The 11,390-nt window shown below is 43.0% G+C and overlaps 1 protein-coding gene across 1 annotated transcript; it reads right to left on the reverse strand.

The window, feature by feature from the left end:
• Positions 1-6,814: 6,814 nt before the first annotated feature.
• Positions 6,815-7,679, reverse strand: LOC121834224 (the record flags this gene model as incomplete). Its single annotated transcript, XM_042287976.1, has 3 exons — positions 7,536-7,679; positions 7,147-7,454; positions 6,815-7,043 (listed from the first exon to the last, which is right to left on the reverse strand). Coding segments are annotated over exons 1-3 (681 nt in total), but the record flags the coding sequence as incomplete, so codon positions are not given.
• Between the last annotated feature and the right edge of the window lie 3,711 nt (positions 7,680-11,390).

An 11,390-nucleotide genomic window follows, 5' to 3' on the forward strand; every position in this document is an offset into this window, starting at 1 on the left:
GACACATGCGCGAAAAAACCATCCGATCCGACGTGCGAACCGCCGGAACGACGTCCGAGGGCGAGGGTTTTCGTCGCACCGGAGCGTCGGACGGGGGCTCCGTCCGGCGACGGCATGCGACCAACTTGCTAGATATCGCCGCACGCACGGTCCGATTTTCGGAAGGCCGCAGTGCCCACAGCCAATGAGCACGGATGGCGAAGGTCATGTTGTCAAGTGGCTTTTGGACCGATCGGGCGAGGAGGCGCTACGTGGTTCGGGGAAGCGGATGTGGCAGTGCGCGGTGCGTGACGCGAGGCGAGTCGTGGTTGTGAAGGAAACGGACGCCATCGAGTTTCCCGCGCGCACAAAACGAGCTGCTTATTTCGCGCGCCAAAGCAAGCCAGCCTTGTGGGACCGATCGAGCCCGTCGAAACCCGAATATACTCCGTTTCACCTTAGGATGGACAGCAGCGGACGCTACGAGCCATTCCAATGTCATGTGAGCTTCGGGAGAGACGCAGCAATGCGCGCGGTACGTAGTCACGTGATTTGTACGCAGTGCTCGTTTCGCTGGGATGGCTCTAAGGTCCGCTGCGGTTCTTCGCGATTAAGTAATGTTGAGCAAAAAAATAGCCTCACGGAAAATCTTCACACACGCACACTTTGATAGAATGTAATAAAAATATTACGTTTGTTTTAAAGTCAGAAAAACGAAGAAGGGCGAGGGAAGTATTTTAGTTTTCTAGGCTAGGTGGCGCGAGCTACCGCCGTTATAAATATAGCCATTAGCATCCATCCATCCATTTGGTAGAGGGACACCCGAAACTGGGCGGAGCTGAACGGAGCGACGCAACGACGCGTCGGAAACCATGTGTCGCGAACCGTCCTGCGCGGCGATTCGGAGCAGCCATCTTCCCGACAGTTCGCACGCCGGATCGGACAGTTTTGACGCGCATGTGTCTCGCGCTTTACCCTTGGGAGATCATTTTGTTGGACCCGGCGTCAGCGGTGAAGTATACTTCGGTTCATCATCTGTTAAACCAAAACAATTTTTTTTTTTTTCAGTAGCGTAGCACTAGCGCTACAACGGGACGCGCAGTCATCCGGATGATCTCATCGTCGTGGCGCGAGTCTTGAATCCTTGACGGTCTGGTGCACTCGCTCAGCGTACTCTCAGAACGACGTTGGAATAAAGAGGGGCCAGTCATAACAATCTCAGCTTGACGAAGAAAAAAGAAAAAAAAGGATGAAAGTTTGTTATAAAAGATCCTCCTACCCGAGGCAAACCTCACATGTTTAGTCGTGGACACCTAAGATGCCGACAATCGCTTACCCGACCCTGCACAGCCTGTTTCTCAAATTCAACGCTGCCGTTCCATCCAGCCCGTCGGTGGAACGTCTATTTAACTTGGCTGGGGACGTCCTTAGAAGGAAAAGGGGAAAACTCTCCTATCAAGAACTTTGAAAGTCAATTGCTTCTGCGAGCGAATAAACTATTTTGGCGAAAACGCAAGCCATAGATAGACTGCATTTATTTTAGGCTCGCAGGGTTTTTCATTGATCAAAACTGCTGTTCATTTTGCTACCACAAAAATATAAAAAAGTAACTTGAAAAGTAACTTCAAAGTAACTCGCTACTTTTTACAGTAGTTAGTAGTTTACTCAATTACTATTACAAATGCGTAATTTCTACTCTACTCCAATTACTTTTGGCGTCGATACTCAGTAACTTAACTTAACTACCTTTTTTGAGTAATTTGTACATGTCTGGGATGGATGGATGTTACTGACTCTACCCTTTGTAATGGGCGGTAACTTGCGCCACCTAGCCTAAGTCTAAAGAGACAAAACGAAACAAGTTATGGCGCCTCCCAAGGTTGTTCGCTCAGGCTCGCGCATGCAACAAAAGGATTGGTGGGATCGGTCTATTCGCCGGTCGGCTTTCGTTTTGATAAAGCGATACTTTGGATTTGTCGTTCTGAGCGAGAACGCCTGCCGGCCCGTACAACTAGCACATGATCATACAGAGCTTATACATGGAGTCTTCCTCAATTCTAATTAACTCTACCTTTGGCACGTCCTCCAGCTGCAGGCTCTTTGCCGGCGTTCCGGACAAGCACGTACCGGCTCGCTAGTCCTACGGAGCTTCGCGGAGTAGCACCAGTAGCACGCACGGACTCGTCCAATCGAGCGCACTGACATGCGTACCAACACGAAAAAAACACGCAGAAAAACACGAGGACACCCAGCTGACTGGTAAGCACGAAACACGACACGGCAAGGGTAGCGAATTAAAATCGCAGATTCAGGAATCTCAGTGAGCCCGTTGATCCGACAAATCGGATTCCCCAATTAAGCGCTCACGCAAAAACGGCTCCAAAAATAAATAACAAAAAAAAAAAAACGGTTTGTTTGTTTTGTTGTTGGGAGGCGGCCGTCTCGAATATGTGTTTTCGTCTGTTACATCTGCACATTTGAAACATGATTTTCATATACTTTTTTTAACCTTTCCCGTTAAATAAAAACAACTTTTTTTAAAGAATAGCGACGCATTCACGGGGTGATACACTTTATTTAGCCCTCATAAAAGAAATTCTGACTACTCCTGCCAGCGCTCGCTGCAATCACAAAGTCGTTCCCCTTGAAACGTCAACAATGTGCACTGCAGCTGCGCGTTTCGAACACAGCTTGGCGTCACCAGACGTTGCGTTGTTGTTACCTGATGGAATTAAAATTTGATGCGCTAATATTTCGCGGCTACAACTCGTTCCCCTAGTAGCCCGAACCACCGATGGGGTAATAACATAAAAAAAACGTAGAACCTCGAATATTGATAGAGGGCCATTCTTAAGTTTTGGCAGCAAAAACGTGCTAGCTTGGAAGTTGAGGGACTCAGCTTACCGGAACATGAACAGCTCTACACCTTTCTAGCGCTTAACATCCAGCCCGAAAATGTCCAGTCACTAGGTTGTGGACGCAAGTACGGTGTCTGATATTTCGGAAGAGCTACTGCGCATGCCCAAAACGCCTTTCACAACCCATAAGACGAAAAGGCGCTACATGGAAGGCGCCTTCTTTTACTGGTCTACACGCATTCGTTTTTGCCTCAGCGCCCCTTCGGCATTTTATGTGAGGTACCCCGAGTTACAGAAGAAGGATAACTCTGTGAGAACGTTTGAGTGTTATGGTTTGATGAGCTGGTGTTTTTCGAAGAATGGAAAGGTACTTTTTCTTCTCGATAGAAGGATGCCACGATAGAGCCTTGAAAGGCTTGGAGCGCTTGTAGTCAGAATGAAGAACGAGATTGGATAACTCAGTGACCCGAAATATCCAATAGATCATGTAAGAGGCGAGCCGAAACGTCCATCAGAACGAACGATGCGCTTGAGCCTGAATGTTGAACGAGTTTGAATTTCCAACGAGACGTAGGGTCCAACCAAGCACCGAGTGCCCAACAGGTTGGAAAATTCAACCGGACAGAAAACCCAACCAGGCCCAATATTCCACGTGTCTAAATATTCAACGAGTCTGAATGCCCCATTTTGTATATTTTGTCGTGAAGGATTTTTCGACCTGTTAAAAGCTGCTAACGAATTTATTTCTGCGGGCTTTATATTTCTTGAGTTTTCGAAGTGCTGCTTTCGGGATGCCATGATGTTGTTGCCATGGAGAGAAGTTATAACTGTCCTTTAAATCGCGAAGTAAAAAAAAAAAAGATATTAATAATAATATAGTACTTTGGAAAATTTAGTTCTTTATAAAATAAGTAAACTCAGTATGTGAACACTGATTACACTGAACACAGTACGAGAGATTTAGCGCATACACGACATACGCGCGTTTTCCCTGGTGATGTAAAATTACGCTGACGATCACCAAAATTTACGATTCCATTTTGTGCCCAGCATAGTTGTATTTCAACATTATAGTAGAGTTTAATTTTGGAGAAAAAATGAAAACCCGACGCTCGCTTGTGTACGTCTGTTTAAAATATTAATAATTCTACAAGGTATCAAATGTCAGCCAATGACAGCCTGTTACTTCAATGGTATAACTGCTCAAATATTAACGAAACCTATCTGTTTCGGGAAAGCATAAAATTAATGTTAGGACTTCGAACCGCTCATACGTGCAGTCTCAAATATTTTCGTAATGCTTGCGAATTTCAAGATAGTTACTAACCTTGATAGTCTGGATTTGATTTTTGCAATGTTGAGGTCATTATTTTTGTGCAATTTTTAGCGGAATCATAAAATCTGGGAATTTATCGTTACAGATGTATCGAAGCCCTAGGAAGGTAAAAATTTCAGGATGTTCAGTATTTTGTCATTTATCCCGTGGCTTTCCGCACGAGAGTTTTAGGGATAAAAATAAAGATAAGGTTTAAACTATATTTATTAACAAAACACGTCATTACTTCCGCTATATAGTTTTGACAAAAAGGAGCGGTAGGACTGAATTCCTCCTGGTGCGGTCTAAAATCGGTGCCGTCCACGTATTGGAAGTATACAGATTTTATATATAGGTGTTTATTTGGCTATTTTATGTGAATGAATAATAGGCTCAGGGCCCATGAAGCTTCAAATATCTTATAAACTGGGTCACATCAATTGATCATTGTATTTAAGTTTTGTAACCGGGTTTAAAAAGAATTTTCCAGAACATTTTAAATGGGCTCTCGAAAACCTATTTTGAATAATTTGGATATTAAAAAATGAATAATATATGATATCACGGCATACGCAAAAGTCGATAAAAAGCGCGAGAAACATTTCAGCCTTATCCAGATACCAATATATGATGTATAGAAAATTTTCTACTAACAACGGTAATTTTACTTGTTGCCAATCTTTGTGTTGTAATGAATGTATTAGGCAATACCTGTATATGAAAAAGGTATTGGATTTAGGTATTTATTTTATTATTATATGTACAATTGCTTGTTACTTGCGAAGAACTTTATGTGACCATTTAGTTTCAACTTTAGACGCACGTCCGCTTGCATATGTTTAACGCCAGTCGAAGCTGTGCACGTGCGCTTTTCGCTTCCGAAAATCCACAAAAGGTTGTCCGCGGGTATAGTGCAGAAATCGGGTTATAATTCCTATGTCATTTATAAATTAGTCTCGGTACATATCTGTGATTGTCGAACATTTCATCACGTCTAGAATTCGTCCACTTTCAAATTGAATTCAAGATTGCCATTGCAAGTACACCGTTTTTTATTTGTCTAAATGAATAAAATGATATCAAGTCATGTCCGGCAGGTCTCACTACTGATACATAGGAAATACTTTATTTGATGTATATTTTTGTTATATTTGGTAAATATGCTGAGACCATATGCGCTTTAGCACCGTTGATTTTGTTTTTTTTATATTTCTCACGCTCTCACACAGTACTCACGAATGTATGACTAAAACAAAATCTTGAAAGCTCAAACAAATCAAGGCCCCACACAAACGATGCACAAAATCGATGAACTTTTTGCACATCGATTTGCCTGCACGGAACAGCTTTCGCCGATTACCAGACAGTGGAAAAAAATACTGCATTGCTAATAAACGCTCTGTACGGTAGAGGCAGGTATCCGGCCAGCCATTCTGGGATTTCGGCCCTCTGTCTGCTCAGGTGAATGTCTTCCAGTACGGTCCTTAGCTGCTCTGTACCCAGCCCAACCCCAAGATAGTTGGAGATTGGGGTGGACCACACGATGCCCAAGAAATGTTCTGGCTTGGATGCCCACAACACCAGCCAGGCTCCAACAGACTTTTTTGGGTTCGTTTCAACTCCAGAAACGTCCCTAAATTGCCTTAAAAGTTCTACCGCCCGCATTATACCTTCCTGAGCATGGCCAATGAGGGTGATGTCATCCGCGTAAGCTAGCAGCCGTGCTGACATTTCACGCAGGCTTGCACCCTTTTTGATGCGGTAATTCAAGATTGCCTTACACATCGGTTCTAGATATATAGCAAAGAGTGTGGGCGACATTAAGCATCCTTGGCGTACCGACAACTCCACGGGAATAAAGCGTGACTTGCGTCCATTGATTAGTATCCGAGTTCTTACGTTCCTGTAACATATTTTAATAGCATTGAGCAGAAATTTTCTGGTTCCGCAGTGCTCTAATATTGAAAATAAAAAGAAGGGACACACTTTATAAAACGCTTTTTTTTTTTAAACCTAGTTGTAGGACAGCCATAGGACGTCCCATCGCTTCTGCCGTATCCGCTATAATCCTCATTGTATGCAGTTTAGCGAATTTCAACCTATTTTTAAAACCATACGCCTGATTACTTCCAACTATGTAATGGAATGCAACTTCTAGGCGTTTTGATATAATTTTGCTAGAATCTTATAGTCCGTTGTCAAAAGGCTTATTGATCGAATGTCTTCGCTGCTTCTGACTGACCCTTCGCTTTTCCGTTTTGGAATTTGTATCGTTGTCGCCTTTCGCATTGAAGGTGAGAGAAGGTTTCGGTTGCCAGAATAGAATTTAAAGCAAAATGTGTTTGCGCATCTTTTATTTCACAGAATAAAATACATGAAACACATCGGAGCGAGTAATTTATCGGAAGTTAGAGTATGTATGGCTGCCTACGACTGCCTTGTCTGGCTCTGGGCCCTGCTCCTTGCTTCTGCTTGTGGTGACTTGTGGCTGCTTGGTAGCTGCCTGCTGATGCCTGCGGCCACCCATGGCTGCTCGAGGCTGCTCGCCGCTGTTCACAACTGACTTAAGTCCAGCATTGGCTAGGTGCTACGACACTGAACCCACTTTACTTACGAAATAGGAGCGAAATAAGTCCCTTGCGCATCCTGCCGATCCCCCAACGTTGTGGCCAACAGGGGGCTTCAGGACAAACATGGCCGAGCCCTCATCCTTAAGGATCTCGCGCCACTGGCCCTCCTTGACAGTGCCGTAGGCATTTTCGCTATCTACGCAGCTTTGTGACATGTAGATTGAGTCCTCCCTGAGGAAGTTGTGGAGGACGCAGGTCGTTATTACAACATAGTCTGCACTTTCTGGCTGCACGTTGATAGTGCGGAGGAAAATTCGGAACCTGGAGGCCATGACTCCAAAAGTGTTATCCACACAGCCCGTGTAGAAATGAAACATCTAATGTAATGTACAATGGAAGATACCCCTTGTGTGAATCGGCTTACCTTGCTCGGCTCAGACGGTAATTGAAGATTATTTTCTCTTCGTCTTGGTTTTTCCCCGGTATTGCCGCAGAAAGTCCGGGCGGAGTGTAAACGCCTCGTTCCCGCTGAATACATGTGGCGCCACAGTCGACGTGTTTGGGAGATGCTATCGAGAGGGCAGGCTGAGACGGACCTTCTTCGAGGCACTTCCCAAACCGCGAGGCATGGAGTGTACCGACATCACTTTGTCGTCCATAGGCTCCAACGTCCACGGACACAAACCTTAGGTCGTTCTCAACGAAAGGCATCAGTACAATAGAGTATGTACTCTGTAACAACAATTCACCGCGTACAAAGAAAGGCAGAGCATTAGACCGAGCACATAAACAACGACCGAATCCAAACAGTACCTTGTAGCTGTAGTACATGCTGCCAGAATGTGGTAATGCCTGAATCTGGAGATGCTTCCCATCCACTTCGCCAAAACAGTGGGGGAAGTTCCACTTCTGCTCAAAACCTTTGGCCACTTCTTGCCACATCTGAGTTGTTGGCATGTGCAATACATGTTTACAATTTACCAACCAGAAATTGACCCTATTCAAAGCGTGCACTAACTAAACTCCGTTTAATCATAACCTGGCCAATGCTGAAGGGTTCAGCACCAAGTAGCATACATTGCTATGTTGGAATGTCAGGTTACGTCAGGATCATGGCCCCCACAACTACGTCATGGAGCTCGGCGAAGGAGAAACTGAAAGAAATAGTCTGCTTTTATCCTTTTAATTACAATGCAACAACAAAGTTCCCGGATCCGTAACATTGCGTTCTAGTATGCTTGGGTCTCGCTAGTGACAGTGTTCTTGGGAAAAGTGAGAAACATTCTAAACCAATATGTTGCATGACCCCTTTAGTCTCAATGGCCACCAACTATAGGCCGCTTGGAGGCCGCAGCATCTGGAAACAAAATTTAATTCCATAGGTTCTGTCTCTCTACTCTGCTGCTGCATTGAAATGTAAACTCCCACCAATCCCTAGGTTTGGTGGCTCGTTCACACAGACTCGTTTGCTTACGTTACGTTACGAAAAGTCACCGAGAAATCTGCGCTTTGTATTAAGCGTGGCTACCAATTCATCGAGATAGCCTGGCACACGACATTCGAAACACGAATGTTTCGGTGATAATAAGCTAGGACGGTGAGTTATGGTGGCAACCAAGGTCACAAGGCTCGTCGTAACGTAACGTAAGGAATAGACTAATCTCACCAGCTAGTTTGAGTACGCCACCGCTGCCGACATGCATCGTGGGAGCTGTAGTCTTTCTGCACGCGCGACAACCCTGCTGGAGGTCTGCGCGAGCAGAGCACGAGGCGGCATGAGCTCTCTCGTGAACTAGCGTCTGCCTCCTACGAACTACAATTATGGCGGCGTCACGCATGCGTGGAACGCTTGGTGAGATCGGTCTGTTGAGTTCGGTTCAACTTTTCACACAGCACTGTTTTCTTACGTTACGTCTAAGTCACCGAAACATTCCTGTCTCGAATGTCACGCGCCAGGCTACCTCATTGAATTAGCAGCCACGGTTAATACGAAGCACATATCTCCCGGTGACTTTTTGTAACGTAACGTAAGGAACCCGGCCTGTGTGAACGACTTTTGTTTATCCATAATAATATGTCAGATAGCGCAGTTTCAAACTTTTCAACTATGTCACAAGACATAAGTTCTAGGACACTGGAAGAATTTAGAGAAACAATCAGCACTATAGACTGGAGCCCTATGTTTAATTCTACAGATGCTGATGAGTGCTACGATTGTTTTATAAATACTTTCAAAAATGCTTACTCCACTTCATTCCCAATCAAATGCATCCGTCCAAACAAAAAAGCTAGGAAGCCGTGGGTAAATGGTCACCTTTTTAACTCATTAAAAAGAAAAACGTACTTTATGACTCTTTTGTGAAAACACGAGACGAAGAAAAATTGCGCGAACTCAAAAAGTTCAGCAACTTTGTTAACGCTCAATTAAGACAAGCTAAACAGCTTTATTACGCGGCTAAGTTTGACTCATCCTGTTTAAGGCAGCCCGATATTGTCTGGAAGCAACTGCATTCCCTTCTCCGTAGCCAATCTAAAGATAAAGCTATTGTTAACATGACTATAAACAATGAAATTATTTCCAGTAGTGAACTTGCAGATAAATTCAATGATTACTTTGTGAGTGTCGGGAATAGCACTTATTGCTATTATATATTATTATAGCACGTACTGCCAAAGATAACATCTTCCGCACTAGCGAAACTATGTTTTTGAATCCCACGGATACCGCAGAAGTGTTCTCGATGTTTATGAATATGAAAAATAGCCGTAGTCGTGACTGTGATGACCTCTCAATCAAACCCGTTAAATTTGTACTAGATTTGATATTACCATGCATAACTCATTTGTATAATCTCATATTATCATCAAATGTATTTCTTAAAAGCATGCAAGTGGCTAAAGTTTTTGCCCTCCATAGAAATGACATGAGTAATTACCGCCCCATATCTATTCTTCCTGTATTTTCGAAACCAATAGAAAAGATAATATATTCTCGACTATTAACCTTTTTTGAAAAATATTCTGTGTTGACGGACTCGCAATTCGGCTTCAGAAGGTGTAGGTCTACAGAAACTGCTTTATTAGTACAAAAAGAGACAATATTAGAAAATTTCGAGAGTAAACTTTTAACGTTGGGGATCTTTGTAGATTTCAGTAAAGCATTTGACCGGATAAATCACATAACTCTTCTTGATAAATTAGATTGTTATGGTATTCGAAAGGTTCCATTAGCACTCATTTCATCCTAATTACAGTACCGTTCCCAATACGTTCAAATTAATAATAACAGATCTTCTATGCCGCGCATTAGTTCCCGGGTCCCTCAGGGAAGTATTTTAGGCCCACTATTGTTTATCACTTATGTTAATGATATTGTAAATATTGAAACGTCGGCTAAATTTATTATATACGCGGATAATACTAGCATATTTTTCTCTGATTCTAGAGAAGGGGTGCTTACTTTCAAAGCGAAATATTTTTTAAATAAATTAAAGTCATGGGTAGTTATGAATTCCCTTGTTATTAACACGTCAAAAACAAAGGCCGTTTTATCTCAGTGCCTAGGACCACGTATTAGGTTGTCAAGCGATTTGTTTTGGGGGGATTGTGCGATAGAGTGCGTTGATAGTATTAAGACGTGGGGGGTAATATTTTCTTGTCACATATCCTGGAATAATCATGTTACCTATATTCATAAAAAACTATGCAAAGTTGTCGGAATAATGAATAAATTCAGGCACATCCTTCCAGTAAATATTAAAAAATAAATTTACAATGCGTTGTTCTACCCTGTGCTCCGCTACTCCCACCTGGTATGGGGTTCGACTACAAAGGGCAACATTGACAAATTACGCCTATTACAGAAAAAGGCACTCAGGATAATCGAAAATGTTCCACGTGACTAGCATTCCCTTCCTCTTTTTGAAAAACATAAGGAAAAACATGATATAACCAATTTGTATGCACATAGACTGATAGCTAATTATCAACGATTTGTAAGGGAAAATAATGCCATTTCTTTAGATCTTGGTAATCTAGAAGCAAACGAGTCTGTATACCCATCGCGACGTAGGCCCCTCTGGCGTATAGCTTTTTCAAGGACAAATTTTGGTTTACAAAGATATCGCCACCAATTACCACTTTTATTAAACACGCTCTTTTCCCGTGATATTGAAATGCACTCTGTTAGTCATTGTTCCATTCAAGAAACTTTATAATAAGTAACCACCACGTTTTTGTATACTGTTGATTGCGAAGTTGAATTCTTTATGTTTTTCTTGTGTTTATCCTCTGTATAGGTGTCTGCAAATGTATGTGTGCGAATATTTGTTTTTTTTGTCTGTATGTGCCAGTGCCGCTCTTACCTTGTTCTGGGGCGCTGGGACTCGTCAAGCTGCAGGCCTGCAGCTTTTTTTCCAGCTCCCCTGTCACAAATGTACTGTTTGCAGCAAAATAAACGAATTTGATTTTGAATTCGAATGTCACTGTAAAAACTGCGAGTTTACAAAAAGCAGGGAGCACAAGGTCTGCAAGAGTCAAAGAGAGAGTAAAAACACTTAGGTACAAGGACAGACAACACAGTACTTTCAACTGGCAACCCACATTTACTGATGTCTGCTTCAATATGTACTATTTCCCTCCTCACGTTTGAACTTTTCAAACTAAAGA

This window comes from Ixodes scapularis, unplaced genomic scaffold (assembly GCF_016920785.2).
Source record: "Ixodes scapularis isolate PalLabHiFi unplaced genomic scaffold, ASM1692078v2 ptg000775l_1___fragment_2___debris__unscaffolded, whole genome shotgun sequence".
Taxonomy (NCBI): domain Eukaryota; kingdom Metazoa; phylum Arthropoda; class Arachnida; order Ixodida; family Ixodidae; genus Ixodes; species Ixodes scapularis.